At 41.9% G+C, this 25,035-nt stretch overlaps 1 protein-coding gene across 9 annotated transcripts in view; it reads left to right on the top strand.

The window, feature by feature from the left end:
* Positions 1-25,035, top strand: part of sez6l (seizure related 6 homolog (mouse)-like) — a 107,046-nt gene that overhangs the window by 35,568 nt on the left and 46,443 nt on the right. For 5 of the 9 annotated variants that reach the window (XM_082538140.1, XM_082538138.1, XM_082538139.1 and 2 more), the window contains exons 2-4: positions 11,353-11,799; positions 16,293-16,432; positions 23,768-23,963. In XM_082538140.1, coding sequence (XP_082394266.1) covers positions 11,353-11,799; positions 16,293-16,432; positions 23,768-23,963 — 783 coding nt within the window. Of the gene's footprint in view, positions 1-8,393; positions 8,504-8,524; positions 9,032-9,376; positions 9,891-11,352; positions 11,800-16,292; positions 16,433-23,767; positions 23,964-25,035 lie in introns of those variants that run through there. The other 4 variants (XM_082538141.1, XM_082538143.1, XM_082538144.1 and 1 more) reach the window with 4 other exon arrangements.

Here is a 25,035-nt window from a genome sequence, read left to right as displayed (position 1 = left end):
ATTATCAGCAGTCATGTGGGCAGTTTTTCTTCAACTTTGTCTTGTTTTTCTCAGTTCCTTCCATTGAAACTTTTACTCCATGTGTGGCAAATCTAAAATTCCAGCTCCATTCACACACAGTGATATTGCGGGTGAACCTTCCAATTCCCATCTTGTGATTGGGAGAGCATGTCACCATCCATGATGGTGTTTGTATATGCTGCTGGTCTCCCAACCCTTTATTGACTAAGTATCATACAGGCCGCCTGGACCTATTTGGTAATTTTGTCTGTAAAAGGGCCAGAAATTAAGTGAATGTTTTTGCCTGTTTTTTTCAGAATAACCTCAGCTTTCAATATCATTTTACATTATTGTATTGTTAATACAATGGAACAATAGTCTAAAGTAAAAAAAACAAACAAAAAATTGACTTGTAGTTAAGATTTATAGTTAAGTGGAAGCTGATATTCAACATGAACAAAATGTAACACAACATCAACTTGCTCTGGAACTGTATTTTGTCATTAGAGAGAGGTTAGTTGTCCTTGAAGCTTGTTTTTCAGGATAAGACGTACATGGAGGTGAAGCTGTGAAATATTCTGTCAGGGTAGGTGTGGAAAACAGCACGGCTCCTTTTGGAGAAGGCAGTGGATTTATTTACAGTGCGGTAAAGGTGCAACAGTTCAATATATATGTATATAAAGTGATGGGTGCCCAGGTGTGGTCTCCTCCTTCTCCTCTTAGCAGTGCTCGTGACCGTGAAGTGAAAACACACGTAGTGACTCCTTCCAAAACAGTAATCCCAAGTGGCTGTCCAGCTCCTGTGATCTCTCTCCGTTTCCCTGCTAGTGGCAAACACACGCAGAGTAATTAAACAATCCTCAGCTCAACGTAAACTGCCACAAAAAAACGTCTGCGCTGCTCTACCGTGCTTCACACAATGATCCAGTGCTGACTGAAGCTTGATCGCCCTGTTAAGAAGGCAGCGCTGGAGATTGCGGATAATTGGCTACAGCTGGCCGGCTCCGATCTGCAACAGGTGCGGCCAGCCTCAGTGTGGGAACACTCTCGGGAATGCTCGTCACCGCTCGGAGGTAAACAATCCCTTTACGAGAGAGAGAGTGGAAGAGAGGGGGAGGGAGCAACACGCACACAATAACACACGGGCAGGCAGCCTGGCGAGGGCTGTCGGACCATGACAGTACCCTCCCTTTAACGGGAGCCTCCCGGCGACCGACCAAACTTGTCTGGGTGCTGCCTGCGGAATTCACCATATTGTCATCAAGAATAGCAGATCGCGGCACCCAGCAACGCTCTTCCAGACCATACCCCTCCCAGTCCACCAAATATTGGAAGTCCCTACCGCGTCGCCTAGGGTCCATAATCAGTGTTATGGAATATGCAGGTGCGCCGTCAATAATCCGGGCAGGTGGTGGGGACCCAGCAGGTGGGCACAACGGGCTGGTCTGGACTGGTTTCACCTGAGAAACACGAAACACATTATGAATCCGCATATTGCGGGGCAGAGACAACTTCAACATCACTGGATTGAGGACCGAATGAACAGGGAAAGGCCCAATGAAGTGGGGGCCCAGCTTTTTGGACTCAGTCCGAAAGGGAATGTACCTGGTTGAGAGCCATACCTTCTGGCCAACCCGGTAAGCGGGCGCTGGGGTGCGGCGACGGTCTGCCAAGCTCTTGTTCCGTTCCGCCGTCCTAAGCAAGGCCGCCCTAGTTGCCTTCCAGGCGCGCCGACATCGACGAATATGATGTTGGACAGATGGTATGGCAAGCTCACCCTCCATGATGGACAGGAGCGGAGGTAGGTAACCTAGGGAGGCTTCAAAAGGTGACACACCCGTTGCAGTCGACGTACTGGCGTTGTGGGCATATTCAATCCAGGCCAACTGCTCGCTCCAAGTGGACTGGTTAGATGAGACGACACAGGCATGGCCTCCAGTTCTTGATTCGCCCTCTCTGCTTGGCCATTCGTCTGATGATGAAAGCCAGAAGACAAACTGACCCGGGCCCCCAGTACAGCACAAAACTCCTTCCATACCCAGGAAGTGAACTGGGGCCCTCGGTCCGACACAATGTCCTGGGGAATGCCATGTAAACGGAAAACATGCTGGGCGAGGAGTTTAGTAGTTTCCAAGGCAGATGGGAGTTTAGCCAGGGCCACAAAATGGGCTGCCTTGGAAAAGCAGTCAACAATGGTAAGTATAACAGTATTACCTGAAGATGGTGGAAACCCGGTGACAAAGTCCACCGGTAGAGACCATGGACGGCTGGCGACAGCAACTGGCCGTAACTGACCCGAGAGTGGAGAGCTATGAACTTTGTTCTGAGCGCAGATGGTACACGCAGTGACATACTCTTGGATGTCTTTCACCAGAGCAGGCCACCAGAACAAGCATCGTAAGAACTTGATGGTACGGTTCTTATCTGGGTGGCAGGAGAACTTAGCTGTGTGTACCCAATGAGTGACCTTGCCACGGACAGCTGTGGGAACATACTGTCGGCCCACTGGGCCCGAACTGGGACCAGGTTCCAGTTTCCTCCCTGATCAACTTCTCAATCTCCTACGTCACCGCACCCACCACACAGCTGGCCGGGATGATAGTCCTCACCTCCTCCTCCTCCCCCTCCCCAATGGGAGCAAACTGGCGCGAGAGGGCATCTGGCTTGGTGTTACGCGACCCTGGCCTGTAAGTGATGACAAGATCAAAACGAGTAAAAAACAAGGCCCACCTGGCTTGCTGGGCGTTGAGGCGTTTGGCTGTCTGCAGGTACGACAGATTCTTATTGTCCGTCCAGACCAGCACCGGATGCACACTCCCCTCCAGCCAGTGGCGCCATTCTTCCAAGGCCAACATGTAAAGGAATATGCAGGGAAACAAGCGGGACCCCCAATCTCCTGGCTAAAGTCTCATCCATAAAGCTTTGTTCCGCGCCTAAATCCACTAGTGCATTGCAGGAATGAGTTATGGACTGAAAGATAAGTTTGGCGGGGCAGCTGAGGTGGGGTAACACATCTCCCGTCGCACCCATCAGTAACCCCACCGCTACTGACGGGCCAAGTCATACAGTTTTATTAGTATTATTTATTCAGCCTGGCAGTTTCTTCTTTCTTTCCAGACATAGTAAACCTCTAAATATAAACGTGAACATTAACATGAACCCGAGAAAACCAAGACTTGAGAAAACATTGATTCCAGGAACATGATGCGAGGAAGACAGACGACCCGACAATGAATAAAGGGAGAAAGGGGACTTAAATATACAGAAGGGTAATGAGGGAAGTAGAAACACATGGGGAACACAGCTGACACAAATGAACATGATGCCGCTCAGGAAGCAAAACTAATCACACTGAACATTGAACACAAGACTGTCAAAATAAAACAGGAAACGTAGAGGGACGTAAGATGGGACACGCAAGCTTGACAGAAGGGTCGAGGGAAAGCAGATATGAGAGACAGAGAGAGGGAGCAAGGGAGAACGAGAGGGAGGAAGCACGAGAGAGAGAAAGAGGAGGAAGCATGAGAGAGAGATTTACAAAAAGACAATAAACTTAAAGCTGGTTCAAATGACACAGAACCATGGCACAGTAGACAAAAGTGTTTCTTTCCATGTTTAAAAATTAATTATTAGCTACATTTTTGTGACAGATATAGTAGATAAATCTTTAATATATTTTTTTTATATTTATTGAATGGTAAACTAAAAAGTACCTTGAAACAATTCTTTCAGCCATTATTGTTCATGTGTGAGTGTGTGGCCCCTAAAGTTAATGATAGCTGAGAGAGAATTACTGAAGTTTTGTTTCATGAAATGCACTCTGTTTTATGAAATGCACTCTCTTCATAAACAACTCAGCAGATCAAGTTGATGCCAAAGAGCTCAATTTTGGTTTCGTCTGACCACAGCACAGAATCATTTAGATATTCACTGGCAAACTTGAGATGGGCCTGTACATAGGGATGGGTATCGTTTAGGTTTTATCCGATACCGGTGCCAAACCGGTACTTTTGAAACGGTGCCGGTGCTTAAACGGTGCTCAAACCGGTGCTTAAAGAATGGAGAACACAAAATTGGTCCAAAAACCTCTCATGTTCAGCTGTTTTTTTGTAAAAGGAAAACAATGTTAGCCTTTTCTGCAGCTATGGGGCATATATGGTATCACTCTTGGCTGGAAGCAGTGCTTAAACAATGGAAAAAACACAAACTTTGTCCAAAAACCTCTCATGTTTAACTGTTTTCCACTTTTTCTTTGGTCATTTTAGCCTTTTTGGCCAGGGTGAAGGGAGTATCTGCCATCAAACAAGAAGACAGCCGCATGTAGCTACGACGGTGTTTGCTAGTTCACCTTACATGCATTAATGTAATAACGTGGTTAGCCTACTCAACGTGAATTACACACGAACAACATTAAGCTACTCACGCAGAGAAGAACGGCGGCTGCTGCCATCATCATCCGTCATCATTTCTGCTACACTGGCAGGGCTAGGGGCCAGGACTCTATTCTTTGGGTTTTTGGGGGATGTTGCTCCGGGTCCGATAATTGGCAACCCACCCGCAGTAGATGTGCACGGTGTGAGGTATCGCAGCAAGCTATCAAATACGGCGCATTTCTCGGCTTTAAAAAAAAAAACGCTATGCGTCGCCAGGTGTTTCATCGGATTTGAGGTGTTACCTCCTTTGACAGTATCACAGTATCAGCTTAAAGCACTTGTTGCTGCTGAGTTTGCATCTTTTGCTGTGAAGTACAGCCAGACTTTTGACTGCTTCGCCTTGGGCATTTTTAATCTGTAGCTCTGCTCTAAAAGAACGTACGTACCTGGACCCGCCTACTATCCTCGGAAACGTAAAATGATTGGCTAGAATCTAAAGTGTATCACAGCTCAGGAAAAAAAAAGCACCGAAATAAAGCACTGAAATGTGCGCTGCTTTTCGGCCTGGTTACTACTGTTTATGTCAGAACCGGTGCCATCGTGGCACCGGATACCGGTACCCATCCCTACCTGTACATTTGTCTTCTTGAGCAGGGGACTTTATAGACAGTGTGTTACCAATTGTATTCCCTTATCGTAAGAGGACTGGTAGCTCCCCTTACGATAAGGGTTCAGATCGCGCGAACAGGTGTGAAATGTGTGTGTTTAGTTAGTTAGTTTGTTTGCTTGTTTTAATCAATTTTAAATCATGCTTTTTATTTGTTTTTGTTTCTAATGTCTCTGTAAAGCACTTTGAATCACCTTGTTGTTGAATTGTGCTATACAAATAAATTTGCCTTGCCTTGCCTTGTGGCTGTGGTCCCATCTGCCTTCAGGTCATTAACAGGTTCCTCCCATGTAGTTTTATTTTGATATACCGATGTCTTCATGACCAGTTACACCATATCACGAAAAATCTTGCATGGAGCTCTGGACCAAGAACAGTTGATGTTCATTTTACATTTCTTCTATTTCCAAATGATTCCGCCAACAGTTGTCACCTTTTCACCATGCTTATTACTGATGGTCTTATAACCCATTCTAGTCTTGTGCTGTCTCTTGTCTCCAATGTCCTTTGACATCTTTGACCTTTGATCTCCCCTTTGGTCTTATCCATGGTGATAGAAAACATGGAATGGAAAAATTATTCTATGGACAGGTGTCCTTTATGCACATAATCAGTTGAATTCAGGAGTATCTGAAATGTATTAATTGGCTATAATATGTGTGCCACATGGGCACACCGCCAATCTGTGGGAACCACAATTTTGGCTGTGAATCTATCATTTTTTCTGTATCTTTGATCTCTCTCCATTAAAATAAAATTATCATAAAATTAGAGACTATTAATTTCTCTGTAATGAGCAAACTTACAAATGCAGTGGAAGATCAAATAATTACTTCCTGCACAGTAAACACACCCTGCAGACCATCCACTAAACTGGAGTAGAACCACCAGAAATCTAGTGCATGATAGACCCAGCAGGAAGGTCAAAATGAGCTGCCGAAATGGCAGTCATGTCCAAATGATAGAACCAAAAGAAAGTGTGTAGTGATGAACAATCAGGTGCAAGTAAAATATCAATCAGAGAATTCAGATCTGCTGCTGTAATCTAGTGAGATTCCAATTCCATTATTGATATAACTTACATATTCGATTCCTTATTGATTCCCTTATTGATTCTCAATGGCTCCACTTTGAGAGTCATCTCTAAACAGCATATCAAACATATTACATTCATGCAAAATAATTACATGCTTAGTGGTCAAATGTTTGTGCATGTTGGAGGTATTTCCCCTCTTTGTTATGATCAGTGTCATAACTCCAAAAAACTAAAGTAAAAAAGTTATTACACATATTACACAAAAAAATTCTTAAAATTAATGCAGTACATTACTTAATTACACCCAGGAGAAAGACAATTATTATACTACTCATTACGTTATTTGCATGTTACTGATTATCTGATACACACTGCCTCATAATTACCAATTAACAATATAAACCTACAGGCTACAGCCCTACACACCAACACAAATCCCTATCCTAGTGAGGACACAAGTGATCTTTCTCTTAGTATTTGGGTCTGAACACGAAGCTGAAAACACAAATCAAAGATGAAAACCAGCACAAAGAGACTTTAAAGTGATCACCAAAACGATTCTACTTTAGAAATATGAACAGGTAGAAACGGAGGCTGCAACCTGACTGTTCATCAGTTTGTTACCTGTTGAGCTGGAGCAGCGGGTGGCTTCACCACAAATGATGGCTTACTTTATTACAGTGCTGGACTACACACCACTATTTTCCTCCTCTGACACACAAACTGAAATCAGTTGATCATAGCGAGAGGGTAAGAACCAGTAAGTGAGATCGATAGGCAGGCAGACTAACGATTCCAAGGTATTGGACTACTGGGATTCTCATCCCTATTGAGGACATAGATCAACTGGTAAATCGAGAGCTTTGCTTTTACACTCAGCTCCCTTCACCAAAACGGGCTGGTGCAGGGTCCACATTACTCCAGCAACAACACCAATCTGTCTGCCTATCTCCCTCTCCCTTCACTCGTGAATGAGACCAAGAGATACTTAAATTCCTCCACTTGAGGCAGTAAATTCCTCCCACTTGGACGAAATGAGGAGGCTGAGGAGTGTGATCCCTCTATAGTTGGAGCACACCCTGCAGTCTCCACTCCAGTGTGCCAATCAATGAGGTATTGCCCCTGATCGCCACTCAACATTGCAGAGGCATGTCAACCAAGACAGTCCTAAAACATCCAGAGCCTTCAGAAACTCAGGGTGAACCTCATCCACCCCAGGGGCCCTGCCACCAAGGAATTGTTTCACTGCCTCACCCCCAGGTATAGACCCCAGTCCCCAGACTCTGCTTCCTCTATAGAACATGTGTCAGTGGGTGGGATTAAGGAGGTCCTCAAAGTATTTGTTCAGTTGAAGTCAGTAGCACTCCACTCACACTATACACAGTGCATGTAGAGCACCGCTTTCCCCTCCTGACTCACATGATGGTTTGCCAGAATCTCTTCGAGGCAGTCCTAAAGTCTTTTTCCACGGCCTCTCCGAACTCCTACCACACCTGAGTTTTTGCATTAGCCACTGCCCCAGCCGCATTCCCTTTGGCCTGTCATTACCTATCAGCTACCTCTGGAGTCCCGCAGGCTAATCAAGCCCAACAGGAGACCATCTTTAACCTAATGGTTCTAACTTAACCTTCACCTCTGGGATCTACCATCTAGTTCGGGGGTTACCACCACGACAGGCATCAACCATCTCTCTGCCCCAGTTCAGTGCAGCATGAAAACTGCAGCGGAAGTGCTGAACATGTTCCATTTGGACCTATAAGATGACAGAGTCCCCAGGTGGAGCCCCTTTAAGCACCCCGAGAAGACTAGGTACTCTGAACTGATGTTTGGCACTTAGGCGCAGACAACAGTCAGGACCTGTTCTCTGACCCAAAGGCACAGGGGAAAACCCTCTCGTCCACCGAGGAAAACCCCAATGCACAGACAGCAATCTGAGGGGATACTAAAATACCCACTTCAACCTGCCGTCTGTCACTGAGGGCAGTCACCAGACTTAGACAGAGCCCAGCCCCTCTCCAGGAAACTAGTTCCAGAACCCAAGCCGCCCAACTGTATCTAGCTGGTACCTCTTGACCTCATGCACTACCTCAGGCTCCTTCCCCACCAGAGAGGTGACGTTCCATGTCCCAGTCACTAGTAGTGATGGGTCGTTCGCGAACGAAATGGCTCTTAGAGCCGACTCTTTGACGTGAACGACGCGAGCCGGCTCCTTATCGCGAGCCGTCACGTGTTTTGTTTTTTTTTTTGGGTTTTTTTCTCTCACTCTCTCTCTCTCTCTCTCGCACTTTTTTCCCGCTTCACTTCGCACCTGAGCCTCGTGCTTTACGCTGGGCAGAGGGGGGAGGGGCGGTAGTTACACTCAGTAGCACAGGAACAGAGCCAGAGGGAGAGAGAGAGAGGCAGGGACAACAACATTAGAAAGGTATAGTAATCATCCACAACTATTTTCGGTTGCATATGATAAAGGATTCAGAAAGTTTATTCATGCGGGTCCATATGACAGAGAATGTGCATCTTCTTTTTGTTTTCATATTATAATTTATATTTAATTGTGTTGTGGTTTGCAGTGTTTTGTGTTGTTTTCACTTTAAATTTGTAAAAGGAAACAGATGAAAATTTAAATAGTTAAAAGTTGAAATGTGAATAGTTGATTTTTGTATTATATGATTTATTTATTACATTTTATGTGGAGTGAAAAAATAAAAGTATATTTACAGTGGCCCCTACAGACAAAGCACATACAAACTTCAAATCACGTACGAACTCTGAAGCATGTACAAACTCCAAAACACGTAAAAACACGTACAAACTCCAAAACACGTAAAAACTCCAAAACACGTACAAAAGACAACAGAAGTGCTCCAGGATGCTGGGCGCAGTGTTGAGCCTTTGTTATCTTGTGGCTACACAAGCCAGCAAGTACCAACAACCAGATTTGGTGTGTGGTAGTAACAGGTAAATGAACTTTTTTTTTTAATTATTTGAATATATATGAGTGCCTGTGTATAAATACACAAAGAATACACACATGCTTTCAATTGTGTAATTTAAGTGATCTAGTAGCTCTGCTTTGGAAGTTCAGTTCATGCTAGAAATGTGTTTTGGAGTTTGTACGTGTTTTGTCTCTAGGGGCCACCGCATATATTTATATATAAACATATACAAATAAAACCACTTTTTTTACGTTAGTAATTCCTTTTGTGCATAATTTTACATTATTGTTAATAATAAATTAATTAAAGCAACAAAACAACCTAAAGAGCCGGTTCGGAACCGAAAGAGCCGGATCTCTAAAAAGAGCCGGAAATCCCATCACTAGTCACTAGTGTTGGTAGCCGGGGATTGGGCCACCAGGCTCTCCACCCCTGGCAGCCGCCCAGCACACACTGCACCCGTCCCCAACGGCGCCTCCTCCTCCCCAATTAATAGGAAAAGATTGAACCTATTTCTATGGGTCTGTGGTGTTTAAAAACTGCTGGATGAAGCTTGTTATTTTTTGTCACTGCATCATTAAGTGAATTACAGCTTCTGATGGGACTTGACAGGTTGAGCTCCTGTGGTGGTTCAAAATTATATCTAATAAATATGTCTATATTCTTCCTACAGGGATCCTGCAGTTGGTGAAAAGATGCATCTCTGGACATAATGATGATATTGATTATAAATTTTGAGATTATAAAGTGACAATACTTTGTCACTAACTAACTATAAGATTGTGAAAGGATGCAGAAAACCTAAGAAGGGATAGGTTAAAATTTAGGGGGTAACAGGTAATTTCCACTAATTTTTGACAACCCAGGTGACCCAGATCCAGGTATATACAGCAGTCTAATATGACTTAATCCAGAACGAAGTGATACTATTTTTGTATATGTTTGGCTTCTGGATCAGTATAATAAGCATAATTTTGTCTAAAAATATCACTTAAAGAACTTGAAAAAAACAAAACAAAAGCACACTAATACAGCAGATCTGTATCAGGAGCAAAAGTTTTCAGCATCTTTAGAAAACTAATGTTGCCTGCAAAGAATTCAGCTAAATGTCTGTGTACATGTTTACACATCTTTGTGAGGACAGAAAATTGGCATGCTACTATACTTGTGGGGATTAACAGTCACCTATGGGTACAAAATGCCCGTCCCCACAAATTTCAAGGCATTTTTGAGGCTAAAAATGTGGTTTTAGTGTCAGGGTTACAATTAGGTTATGGTGAGGTTTAGGATAAAGGCATTCATTTTTGATGACGGCTAGAGAAAGCATTAAATCAGTAAGATGTCCTCAGTAAGATATGAATACGAGGTTGTGTGTGTGTGTATGAGTGCTTGTATTGACAACTACTGCTGTGTAGCTGCCTAAGTAATCACAAGCTGTGAAAGTTTAAATGAATTTCTTGATGATGGTGTGACAAGTTGAGCATAATGCAGGTACATCTAGAAAAAAAAATTTCTCTTACAAAAAGACTATTTATTTTCTGTCTCAAGATGGAAAACGGCAAAATGAGAAGAAAGCTCTCAGAGTGTTGACAACACAGAGAGGATATTTTCACTGATTTATTTCCTTGTGATAAAAATGAGAGCAGCTGTGCTCTCTTAGTTCTTCTCCTGCTTGAGGAGTATGTAAATGACTATAAATTATTAAATCATGTTGAGGCTGCATCATGAGCACTTTTTAGGCCGGACTGTATGGCTGCTTATTGAGGGTGACTGCAGAGTGTTAGTGGCAGGAGCTGGAGGATGTAGGTGTAAATGCTGGTGTTTGCTGTTTTTGAACTAAGCTGCTGGAGATGGTATTTTAATCCTTCTCTCCTGTCATGCTTAACTGCCTTGTCTACTACAATGTATACATGTGTGTGTACTTGTTTAAACATCTTTGTGAGGACCCAAAATTGACATGCCTCTATACTACTCTAGGCTCAAAATATGGTTGTGGTTAGATTAGGGGTAAGGGTTAGGATGAGGCATTAATTTCTAATGGTTGGGATTAGGATAAGTGGCTAAGAAAAGCCTTATGTGAATTTGATGTCATCACTGAGATGTGAAAATGAGAGAGAGAGAGAGAGAGAGAGAGTGTACATGTGTGTATGTGTGCATGCTCATGTTGTGAATGCAACAGCTTAACTGGGACTAGCTGTGCCGACCAGATAACTCCACTCCTGATAAGACCAGCAGAACAGTGACAGAACCACCAAGAACCATACTCCCAACACTTTATAAAAAAATTTTCTCAACTGCTTTGCCAGTTCAAATGATTAATCCCCTATTTTCCATGCTTTTCAGATAAAGAAGTCTCCACAATAATGCCGTCTGCCAGGTCTCCAGTATTGCCATCAAGGAGCACAAAGCAAGGCAGCCCCAAAGAAAAAAACTCTAGTGCCGTGACTGGTGGTTTGCAACAATCAGTGCTGGCTCAAAAAAGACAACTGGTTTCCCAGAAAGGGGGCATCCTCCCTTCTGCTCTGCCACAGAACCTGCTCCCTCTTTTGGGCAGAGGACTTTCCATCAATCATACCCCGGAGCATCAAAGCAGAGGATTACCGAGGCGGGTAAAGTCCCCCGCATCAACTGCAGCATCAGGGCAAGGCAGCAGTCCAACTCAGCCAATTCCTACAGACGCACATTCTCGGATGCCTCACACAGAGAGGCACACCCCTGAGCAGGAGGCTGAGATCACCACTGTGAGCATGAGGCCAGACCTTGACGCAGAGATAGAATCAACTTCAGCAGGTATTTAAAAATAGTTACAACTTTGTTTAACTAAACGAAATATTTGTTAGGCTAGTTTTTTTTTTCAATAAAAAAAGACAGCGAGACACCAGATTTACTTTGCTGTAGTTATTCTTCCCGCTGTATCCTGGAAATTCCAAAAGCACCTCTAATGCATGAGCAAATCAGTTACAGGAAAGTACTTTTTGTCATGGTCCTGGGTCTGTAACCCAGTGTTTATTTGTACATTTTGATTCTGGTTTAAGTAATATTCTAAGATTTAGTGTTTATTAGACACAGCTTACGGCCATACCACCCTGAGCATGTCCGATCTCGTCTGATCTTGAAAGCTAAGCAAAATCGGGCATGGATAGTACTTGGATGGGAGATCGCCTGAGAATACCAGGTGCTGTAAGATTGGGGTGGCTGTGGCTCAGCTGGGAAAACAGGTCACAAAATAATTGGAAGGTTGGTTATTCAATCCCCTTCTGCTTCAGTCTGCATGCCAAGTACCCTTTGGACAAGATAATAACCCCATGTTGCGTGTGAATGTTAGAGAGAAAGAGCACAGAAATAAAGTGCTTGTGCAAATGGGTGAATTAGGCAAGTTGTCTAAAGCACTTAGAGTGCTCAGATAGAGTAGAAAAGCACTATATAATTCACTATTTGTTCTGGTTCTTTTCATTGTTTTCTGCTTTGTGTTATATAATTTCTTGTCTTTCAGTTCTGTTTCCATGCCTCCCTTACTTTACTTTACTTTACTTGATTTATATAGCACTCTTCACATGATAAAAACCACAAAGTGCTTCACAATAACATAAAACAGATAAACATAAAACAGTACAATCAAACATACAGCACAAATCTAATTAAAAGCTAGTCTAAATAAATGAGTCTTAAGATGATGTTTAAATGAATAAATAAAATCCAGGCAATGTAGAGATGGAGGGAGAGAATCCCACTACCTGTGGGCCACCTCTCTAAAAGATCTATCACCTCTGGTTTTAAAACGTGTTCGGGGAGCTACCAACAGCCTTTGATTAGACGATCTCAGGCTGCAAGAGGGAGTGTGACGTTCTAAGAGATCAGAAATATAGGCAGGAGCGTCATGATTCAAAGCTTTAAAAGTCAGTACTAAGATCCCCTCCCCTATGTTCCACGTTCCATGTTTTTCAGCCTTGTCTTCATATTTGTTTAACTCTTGTCTCCGTGTTCAGTGTTCCCTTTTTGTCTCCCCAGTCAGTTATGTTCCCATGTCTGCTTCTTCCCAGTCTCAGTATCAAGCCCATGTGTCTTAGTCTTGGTCTCCTTGGTTTTCGTACTTCCTGTTTAATTTTGACATTCTCTCATTCTGTGTTCAGTTTTGCTTCTCCTGTCTGATCTGTTTCTCCTGTGTTCCCAACTGTTGCCCATCCTCTTGTTATCCTGTGTGTGTATTTAAGTACTCAGTCTTTCACTGCTCGTTGTCATGTTGTTCCGATTTGATGAGTATTTCCTTGTGTGCCATGTTTCCCTAATTTCCCATAACTTCCTGGTTAATTCCTAGTTGTTTGTAACTTAGTTCCCAGTTCCCAGTTTCTAGATTCTGCATTCTTGTTTTTTTGCGTATTTTTGTTACAGCTAATAAAGCTGCCTACCTTAGTTTATCCGTTTCATGTCTGAGTCCTGCATTTGGGTCCTACCTCTGCCTGCAACACAGTGTACATGACAACTTTATCAAAGGCTTTAGTATGCTGCCATAATTAAGTCAAACAAATAGCAATCAAATGTTTTCATGTAAAATTTCTTTTTTTTTATGTTCCCCCAGGAAGTATCTTTTCGTGGTTCTCTACTTTGGACTAATCCAGCCTAGTATTAGCTCAAAAAGCAGCATACAGCAATGGTCAGAGGTTTATATCTACTAATCATATCATGAATATCATGATAATTTGGGGCATTTAATAAGTTGTTTGAAAGATTCTTTCTCTATACCAGAATAATTGTTCAACATACACATTAAATTACTTAAAAAACAAGATTCCGCTACACAAGTTTGAATTTAGTTTTTATTTTCTCTAATCTACACAGTAGGGCTGCTCAATTAATCGAATTTTAATCACGATTACGATCTGGGCTTTCAACGATCATTAAAAATGATTGAGCCGATTATTAGCCCCTCCCTCATTTATCCGCGACACCTTAAAGGCCGGTCCGTGAAAATATTGTCGGGCATAAACCGGTCCGTGGCGCAAAAAAGGTTGGAGACCGCTGATTAAGAGGACCCGAGGGAAGCTCGGAAAGCTAAGCAGAAGTTATTTGGAGAATGACTGCCGTTGGTTGAAAAGAGAGTTTAAAAAAAAAACTTCAGTGGTGTTGCACACTATTTTATATTATTTTTTTAAAGTCATTGTTAACCCTTTAAAGCCGGTCAGAGCAGCACGCTCCGTTTTGCGTAACTATTTTTAAATCCCTGTAGAACCTGAACCGTGTAAGCTAGCGCAATAATTTGTTTTGCATATGAAACCGGAGGAGTTGTACTTACATCTGATGCCATCAGCTTGTCCTCGGTCACGGTTTCGTTCCACATATAGCTTTGCAAAAATTGCATAAAAAGCGCTTGCAGGAACAAAAACATAATATTCCAGAAACAGGCTTCGCCGTTCCTATCAGCTGTTCGTAACACTTCCCACAGTGAAATGATGCACATGCTGTTTTCTTTGCAAATTTGCATCATAGGATTGTTTTTTGTTTTTCCTGCAGTATATAAAAATTGCTGTATCTCCAAAATAAAACTATGAAGACACTCAAAATAAATTTCCTGTTGTTGTAAACTATTTTTTGCAACTTTATTGTATTTAAAGTTTTGAGGGATAAGCCTCTTAAATTTCTCCAAGTAGAAATATATGTAAACAAAACAAAAGCGATTTTCAATTTTTTTTGTAGTTTATTGCACTTTTTTGCAATTTATGTAATTACTATGGACTTAATGCATACATATTATTAAAATATGGGCTATAACAGTTGTATTGATGTTTAGCAACTTGAAATGCTCCCACAAATGGCACTACAGCATGTAAAAAAAAAAAAAAAAAAGCTCTGGTGGACTTGGTTCTATAGTAGGTCTTAAAGGGTTAAATAAATATCGTCAAATAATCGTGATCTCAATTTCAGTGAAAATAATCGTGATTATCATTTTTGCCATAATCGAGCAGCCCTACTACACAGGGTCAAAAGTTTATACATACAGGTTCAAATATATAAATACATTGACTTAAATCATTGAGTTGGGGTCTACAATGTATTTCACCTTGACAAAGCCAGGACTATTACCCTTTTTGCCAAGGTCTGGAAGAAACTGGTTAGGATATTAAGGAACAACCCAGGAACCACCAAGGCTCAAGCCTGCCATGAACTGGAAACTGCTGGAATACCAATGTCAATGTAGAGAGTGAAATGAGTTTTAAATTGCCACACACTAAGAGTGTGATGACCAGGAATGAAGCTCCTGCTTCAAAATCAATAACTTCAAGCTCACCTGATCCAGCACTAACTATATGCTTTAGCAAGAAGGAAAGTTTTAAGCCTAAACTTTAAAGTAGAGACAGTATCTGTCTGGCGAATCCAAATTAGAAGCTGGTTATACAGAAGAGGGGCTTGAAGCTGAAGCCTCTGTCTCCCATTCTACTTTTAAATACTCTAGGAACAACACGCTTTAGTCTGTCAGCAGCTACTGTTCATCTCCACTCTGCAAAAAATTTCTACCTCACATATTGTTGGTTTAACCAGTTTCATTTCTTTTAATTATAGCTGCCATATCAAAATTTTAAATAAAGAACTTGTATTTTAATACCTCAAGAATGTTTTGCTAAAACTACCTTTTCATAACCATTCATATTTTTCATGCGATGAAATATAACAACTTCTGAATTGGGCCTGTCATCAGATCAGAATTAATTCACCTGTGAAATTTAAAAAATGAGTTTGTGAAAAAAATCACCATTTGTATTCCAATCAGCTTCCGTACCCTGCTAACAAGTAGCAGGGTACTGATAAACTCAACTGAGATTTCTGCGCATATGCGCTTGTTTCTAAAGGGAATGTACAAAGATTATTATAAGCTTTTATTTTGATGTTAATTCAGCTTCATACAATTTATATTGTTGGTATTTTAATAACTGTCGATGTTTTTCTGTAAATATTATTCTGCAAAATAACAAAATTGTAGTTAATCAGTTAATTAGTCACATTATGCCTTTTAAACCAGGATATTTAATCAGTAACACCACAGGCCTTTTAAAATCTTTAGAGGAATAGAGAACATGATTATTTATATCAAGTCACAGCTTAAGAGTCTTCACTGCCCACTTTTTCTTCAGTGTAGCAGTTTAGATCCTTGTAACTTCCATCATTAATTATATGCAGTAGGGCTTCCAGTGACTTTCCAATCAGGCTCACAATAAACGGATTACAGGGCAGGATAGAACAAAAAATAAATAAAGGCCAATGCAATATAAATTCCTGTGTTTTCCCTCCAGCTGCATCCAGCTGCATGGTGATTTTTACTGATCCAGAAGGATACATTGACTCCTCTGATGACCCTCCTCTTCCAGACGGTACCTTCCTACGCTGTACCTACACTGTGACTGTGTACACTGGCTATGGAGTCGAGCTGCAGGTACACATCAGCAACATGTCAATGACATCACACACAGCCCAACTGCATTTATAGCATAATGACTCTTTGCTGGGTTGCTGGTTATCTTACTGAACAGTATTTTGTAAAGGCATGCTGCTGTGTTTTGTAGTTGTGGCTTAACCCAAGTTAAACTCTGCCTCCTTGTAACAGCTAATGGTAATGCTGTTCATTTCTGTATGATCCTCAAATATTTTTATGCTTTTAAATGTGTTAAATGTTTTCTTTATATATTATGTCACTTCTTTAGTCCAGAACTCAAAGATGCTTTATGTTAGTATGCACAAAAGTTAGTGTCAGAGGCAGATAGGCAAAGACCCAGGGGACCCCAACCAAACACTGCATCCAAAAGAGCTGAAAATCTGAGGCCATATGTCCCAATGGCAACCATGCCCTGGGGGACGAGGGAGGCCCTGGACGGAGCTCCAACAGCCAATGGTGGGGGAGTCGAGGGACCAGAGGCAGTGGCCAACCGACCCTGCCGGTGACAGACCACAGACCCTGAGAACCACCCGTACCCTGGCGGAACCCCCACGACATGATGTAGAAGCCCAAGCCAGCCCAGACCGCAACTCCCAAGAGAGCAGGCCAGCAAGCACACAAAAAATGCCCACTCAGGCACTCCAGAAAGACCAGGCGCTGAGGGGGTTGGGGCTGGGGTGAGGGGAGCTTGGAAAGCCCCAGAGGCTCAAACCAGATATCCCAATGTGGTGAGGGGAGGAAGACAGGACAAAAGACATGCTGTGGGAGAGAGTCACAGATTAATAATAAATAATGATTCAAGGCAGAGAGGTGTAAAAACACATACTGAGTGAGAAAGGTGACTGAAGAAGAAGTACATCATGGGAATCCCCCAGCAGCCTAGACCTATTGCAACATAACTAAGGGAGGATTCACTGCTAACTATATGCTTTGCAAGAAGGACAGTTTTAAGCCTAAAGTTAAAAGTAGATACCTGTAGAGATCTGTCTCCCAAATCCACCCCTGGATCCAGCCTCTCATCTTAATATAAGATGGGGCCTGATTGTTCAAGACCTTGTATGTGAGGAGCAGGATTTTGAATTCAATTTTGGATTTAACGGGGAGCCAATGAAGGAAACCCAATATAGAAGAAATATGTTCTCTTTATAGTCTATGTCAGTACTCTTGCTGCAGCATTTTGGACTGGCTGGCTATTTGTCACACGGTTTTTAGGGAAACGCCTTTTCAGGAGTTTTTAGGACATCCTGATAATATCGAATTACAGTAGTCCAGCCTAAAAGTAATAAATGCATGAACTAGTTTTTCAGTGTCACTCTGACACTTTTCCAACTTTATCTTCAAGGATGGATAAAGTTGGGTGTCATCTGCATAACACTGAAAATGTATGCTATGCCTTCTGTTGAGACTGCCTAACGGAAGCAAGTATAATGTAAACATAACTGGTCCAAACATGGAACCCTGTAGAACTCCATAATTAACCTTAGTGTGTGAAGAGGACTCTGCATTTACATGAGTCTATTAGATAGATATGATTCAAAGCACTGCAGTGCAGTACCTGTAATACCTACAGCATGCTGTAATTGCTCTAATAGAATATTATGGCCAACAGTATTGAACTCTGCACTGACGTCTCGCAGGACAAGCACAGAGATGAGTCTAATGCAGGGGTCGGCAACCTTTTTGATGATGAGTGCCGTCTAAAATTTCCTCAGAAGTCAATGTGCCATATGATTGCATTAGCAATAAATTTAATAACGCTCTATATGAACAGTTACACACTATATAGAAGAACTTTACAGAATTATATTTGTTCGCAGATGTTGGCAGCTATCAGCGAATAGTTATCAGCTATTTTGAAACAAAAAAAGACACTTTTTATCCATAACAGCAAATGAACTGTACAACAAAAATGCAAATGCTATTTATGGTCTCCTCACAACAATGAAAACAAACGCTGTTGTGACAGTGATGTACACTGTCTTGTTGGTATATGTATGATTTCTATACATTTTACATCAGATGAAAACTTTGGTTGTACGATTCAGATATTTATTAAAAGCTAGACATTTTAAATGAGAATAAGAAAGAAAAGTATATCTTTGTGTCCCCCTTTCCCTGTTAATGCCCTACCTGGCCCCCTGGCAAAACTTTGCCAGACCCGCCCCTGCACAGTTACCAGCTGTCAGCTACAAAGGATCCTGGTGTTATTTGTCTCTCAGAAACAGTTCATAACTTCCCTTCAACTCATTCATGTCACCTAAAAGGTAAACCTGTTTCTCCATCACCTGTTCAGCTCTGATGATTCAGTAAGGACATCTCCTCGTTTCATCTTCATGTTTCCCTCTCACCACATAACCAAACCGATATCATGACCAGCAGCTTTTACGACTGTGGCTCCAGCAAACATCAGCTGATACTAGAACTTAATATTAAATAAATTCTAACAACAGCTGATCAGTCTTAAATATATTGCTGTTGTTTAGCGTGACATCCGCTGGTTTCCTCTTTCTGGCGGAAAGTGAGCAATAAACAAGCAAGAGAGAAAAGCCGATCAGCTGATCATTGATCAGTTTCATGATTAAAGTAGCAACAGGAGAGGGAGCGGGAGAGAGAATGAGAGAAGAGGCAGCTGACAGCGTAAAGACACAGAATAAATCCAGCTTGTGTCTTTTTCCATTGTAGATGAAGTCCGGGACAAACTGCGTTCCTTTTCAGCTCAATATCAGTCTGCTATCAGTCTGCCCCAGGACAGCTGTGGCTACAACTGTAGCTTGCCTCCACCAGTGTGTAAATGTGAGAGTGAATGAATAGTGGAATTGTAAAGCTCTTTGAGGGTCTCGAAAAGCGCTATATAAATGCAATCCATTATCATTATTATTATTAATATGAAACGCGTAATATTTTCTCTGAATACGAGACGATTACGTTTTTTACGGGACGGTTGGCAACTAAGCTTACTAACTAACCTTATGAATAAAATAAAGTTCACTATCAGTAACATCATAGCACCCACCCAGCTGTTTAGAAACTCCGTCATGCTAGCTAGTACGCCTCATCCACCTGCTGGCCTCTGTGGAAGCTCCGCAATAGCCACCACCAAACAACTGAGTTATTTTTACACATCGGCCAGCATCTGGCCAATCCACCACCTCTCATTGTTTATACCATTACAAAAACAACAACAACAGCAACAAAAACCATTGGCCGGTAAAAACAAAAAATCACCATAGCTGGACGACCATAGCCAGTCCAGCTATGGGCGTGCCATCAGTTAACCCTTCACATGCCACAGCTGGCACGAGTGCCCAGGGTTGCCGACCGCTGGTCTAATGTCAGAGGCCATAAGATCATTTGTAACCTTCACCAAAGCTGCTTCTGTACTGTGATGAACTCTAAAACCTGACTGATACTCTTCAAATAAGCCCTTCCTCTGCAGATAATCGGTTAGCTGTTTGACAATGCTTTCAACTTTTTTTGAGATGAAAGGAAGGTTGGAGATTGGCCTATAATTAGCTAGGACAATTGGGCAAGAGATGGTAAGTAACAGTTTAACTACTGCCAGGTTGAAGTCAGATACGCAGCCAATTATTAGAGATTGGTTGATCATATTTAACGTTGACTTCTCTGAGGAGTCTTATAGGGATGGGGTCTAAAAGACACATTGATGGTTTGTAGGAAGTAAAATGTTGGGTTTCAGAAAGCAGGACCCAAACACAGGAACTTTAGAGTTGGCGACAGTGTGTTTATTTACATTTACAAAACAAATAAACAAATAAAAACCATGTATTGCAAACAATCCATAGTGTGTGATTTCTTCCGTGATGACCTCCCAGTTCCCATGTACTGAATCCTTCCTGTGGTCGGTGGCAACAAACACAAACTCATCTCAGTTCAATTTACAAAAAGAGCTCAGCTCTCTTGGGTTTCCTAACAAAACATGACACAAAGGTAAGTACACTTATCGTATACAATGACTGACAAAGACGAATTCACCTGGTGAGCTAGAGTTAATGGAGTCACTTTTCAGGACCCGGGCTTTTATGTGATAGTCGGATTAAATCGTATGAAAAACAGAACCCACCTGACCTCGCAAGAGTTTAGGCTCTTGGCTGCGTGCAGGTACGTCAGGTTCTTGTGGTCGGTCCAAACGACCAATGGATGTTCCATCCAGCCAGTGTAATGCGTTTGTTGACTAGCAGTTCACGGTCACTCAGAGTTTCTTTCAATCTGAAAGAGGCACTGAGAAAAGAATGCACAGGGACGAAGCTTACCCTCAGAGGTCTGCAATAACAGCCCCAACCCCTGAATCCAAAGCATCCACTCCTACCATGAAAGACTTTGAGAGATTAGGCTGAACCAAAGGCTGAAGGCTGGAGAGAGACTGTATAACGGACTAGTGGGAAGTGGAACACCTGGGAGCAAATCTATCCCGCAGTTGTAAGGATGATGAGGTGGGATAAAGAGCGCTAAATCCTTGCTAAAAATTTTTGCCAAATCATGGTAGACCGTAGGAACAAAGGTTAAATCAGGGGTGTTGAACTCCAGGCCTCAAGGGCCGGTGTCCTTCAGGTTTTCGATATCACCCTGGGTCAACACACCTGAATCAAATGATTAGTTCATTACCAGGCCTCTGGAGAACTTCAAAACAATGTTGAGGAGGTTTTTAACCATTTAAATCAGCTGTGTTGGATCAAGGACACATCTAAAACCTGCAGGACACCGGCCCTCGAGGCCTGGAGTTCGACACCTGTGGTCTAAATGGTAAATGGACTGATTCTTATATAGTCTTTTTCTACTCTTCCGGACTACTCAAAGTGCGCTATACAACATGCCACATTCACCCAATCACACCCATTCACACAAAAACTTTCTGCTAAGCTTTTTAGTGCTTCCTAACTAACATTCAAACACATTAATACTCAGATGGATGCATCGGAGAGCGAATGGGGTTAATATCTTGCCTAAGTATATGCATCTACTCTTGATTAAACCTGTTTGATCAGGATGTATTATGAATAGGGTGATTTTTTTCTAATCCCTACATTTATGACTGCGATTGGGTGGTATCTGGATGGGAGTATGGGATCCTTGGTTTAAGAAATGGACTAATGATGGCAGTGTTATTGTTTGGAGATGATCTGTAAACATTCTGGATTTGAGTTACCATTCTGAAAAAAGTGGTTGCTAGCATAGACCACCATCTAGCCCTAGGGCTTTATTGTTTGAGAGATGTTGTAGGGTTTTGTGAAATTCAGATATTGAAAGAGATGAATCAAGAGACAATCTGTTTGTCCTTTAGTTTTGATAGATTTAGATTTAGATACATTTAGATTTAGATCAACTCTTCAATGTCTTCAATATGGATTAATCTGTGACGAGTATAAAGCTTTGTAAAAGTATTTAAAAGATTTATTTATTTGTTGTGGATCATGAATAATGTTCCCAGTTGAATCCTTTATAGAATAAATTGTTGTTTTTTCTTTATTTAGTTTTAACTGTGGTTAGCAAGGAATTTTCGAATTTATTGCTATGTTCAAAGTTAGTTAAACAACTAGTAGCTCAGTGTTTCAACATTCGGAAGAAGGGATTCCACTCATGTGTAGAGATTGACGAGGTACAACACATATCCAACCACTCTGACCTGTCATCCTGGTTGAAGATATAACACCCCCACCTGAGATAGGTTACCAAGCCCCAAGTGTGATGAAAGAAGGGTCGATGAGTGCGAGAAGAACTGACCTGAAAGATATATAGCCGGATACCAAGACTACGTGAAGTACCCTCAGTGATCAGTACAGAAAGGTTCAGTGATGAAGGTGCCTAAGAAGTATAACAAGCTGTCCATACCTGAGGTCTTGGAAACTGCCAAGCAAACACTCACAGCCTTGGACAGCCGCTTGAAGAGATACACCAGAGAGATAAAAGGCAGGAAATAAGCCAGCTGTTCTCCAAAGAACCAGCAAACGTGTACTCTCAGTGGCAGGGGAACAATATGAGCACAACACCACCAAGGTTGGAGACGGAGCAATACTGGAAGAGCGTGTGGCAGAAGGGCGCAATCCATAACAGCAATGCTGGGTCTAAGAACAGACCACAGCAACCTCCCTGAACAGGTCCATTTTAAATAGCAGTGGGAGACATCCAAGAAAGGGTCTCCAGTATGAAGAGTTGGAGAGCACCAGGCCCCGACATGATTCATGCCTACTGGCTGAAGAAGCTGAATGTATTCCACGAGCATCTGGCAGCACAAACAAACCCGCTGCTAGTTGATGAGAGACACCCAGAATGGCTGGAGTGTCCTAATCCCCAAGGACCCCCATAAGGGACCAGTCCCATCCAACTACCGGCCAAACACCTGCCTCAGTACCACATGGAAGCTCCTCTCAGCCATCATAGTGGCCAAGATGAACAGGCACATGGCTCAATACATGAGCAGGGCACATAACGGAATAGGCAAGAATACCAGAGGTGCAAAACACCAGCTACTCGGCTGACTGCTCTGTCTCAGACTGCAAGACTAGATGCTAGCAGGCAAGGCACACATGGAACGCTACAACAAAGTGTCTGGCATAGTATACAGAAACATCTGTGCTGAGTATGGACTGGAAGTCCTAAGGTCAAAATGGGAGATGTCCCCAGGGTGGTCGAGAATGACTGAGGTAAGATCCTGTGGGATTTCCAGATTCAGACTGACAAAATGGAGGTGGCTAACCAACCGGACATAGTAGTGGTAGACAAGCAGAGGAAGATGACTGTGGTAGACGTAGCAATACTGAACCACAGCAACATCTAGAAGAAGGAACAGGAGAAGCTAGAGAAGTACCAAGGGCTCAGAGAAGACCTTGAGAAGATGTGGAGGGTGAAGGTAACGATGGTCCCAGTGGTGCACTTGGTGCAGTGAGTCCCAAGCTAGGCAAGTGGCTCCAGCAGGAACAACATCTGACATCTCTGTGCAGTATCTTCTCCTCAAGCTCCCAGGCCTCTGGTAGAGGACCTGAGCTTGAAGGATAGAAGTAGTCAGATACAAGTAGTCATTTGAATCCTTAATTCTCTCCCTTCCTAATAACATCCCGCCATCTCTCTTTATTATCACATTAATTACACATTCCTCTTTCTCTTGCTGTGGGACTGCTGTCTATCTTGATGCACTCCTTCACTGCTGGTGTTAGAAAAAACAGTTTCCTCAGACTGTGAGAGACTTGAAGGGAGCTCTGTTTTACTTCAGATGACCAAGTACTTCCTGATGGAGTGCAATCTAAACATTAATACTGTATGTATTCAAGTTTTCCTACAAGATGTGTTAAACATGCATTTTTTTAATGTGTTTGTTTCCAGGTGAAGAGCGTGAACCTTTCAGATGGAGAACAACTGTCTATCACAGGTGTTGATGAACACGGTTCTTTGCTGGTCTTGGCCAACCATACACTGCTTGTTGAAGGTCAGGTGATCCGCAGTCCCACTAACACTCTCTCTGTCTACTACTGCTCTGGACTGGAGGGAAGCATGGGTATCTTCCAGCTGCACTATCAAAGTAAGTCTACACACCACTCATTTACACACTTACTGAAAAGAGTGTACAAAACTCAGTTTATGCCATGACTAAAACATGAATATTCATTTATATTAACAGGTTATAGAAATTCAATAAATAGTACTTTCATTAGGGCCTAAGGGGCTGTTTACACTTTATACACATGCTAATTACAGAATCATAAACCATCTCACCTAATCAGTTTGCATGGTGATTGAATCTGTCATGTTAATTCGCTGATTAGAGCCCTGATTAATTGGCTCTCATCTCATTATGACACTATATGGGATATGGGAGTTTGTATAAAGAGTCCCCTTGTTGTGTATGTTTCTGTGTGTATATGTGTGCTGTGTCATCCATTAATAAATATGGTAATTATTCCAAAGGAAGAAGCATCCAAGTACTACGATCCACTTTCTCCATTAATTACAGCCATTTACTCTTTTTATATTACCGCTAGACAGAAGAATAGTGCTGAAGTGTTATCAAGGTTAAAAAAACACACACACAACATAAAGAGACAAGGAATATTGTCTCACACAGCTTACATGGCTTGTTATAATTAGGATTTTTCAAATGCCCATGACTACTTGATTTCTTAAGTCATTGGGTTCTCAGTATGAGAAACTATGTTGCACCCTTGGATGTTTTAATTAGCTGGTTCTTGGCACCATCTGTTATGGCTCTGCAGCTAGATATGTGAATGTCATGCACCATTTACATACATCTGTACTGATAAGTTACACTATGTACTGTAGTCTACATTTTATAACACTGTTCAGTATTTCCCATAATCTTTTAATATTATCCATCTAATTGCCTCTTATAGTATTTCTTTTTACTATATCTTAGTATATTGATTAACTTATTTTAATATCTTTTATCTTATCTTTCTAATTTCAGCATCTTCATTTCTCTTTTTTTAAGAAATCTCTGTATAGTGCATTCTTCTTTCTCCATGCATGTTGCAGACCTTTTGTTATCCATGGACAGTATATAATTTATGTTTCCTACCATATTGCTTTATTGGACAGTTTTATACAATAACAATTATTATACAATAATGTAAATA

The sequence above is a fragment of the Aulonocara stuartgranti genome, assembly GCF_965226115.1.
Source record: "Aulonocara stuartgranti genome assembly, chromosome: 7".
Taxonomy (NCBI): domain Eukaryota; kingdom Metazoa; phylum Chordata; class Actinopteri; order Cichliformes; family Cichlidae; genus Aulonocara; species Aulonocara stuartgranti.
The sequence above is the reverse complement of the archived record's forward strand: the minus strand, read 5'-3'. Positions and strand labels throughout refer to the sequence as shown.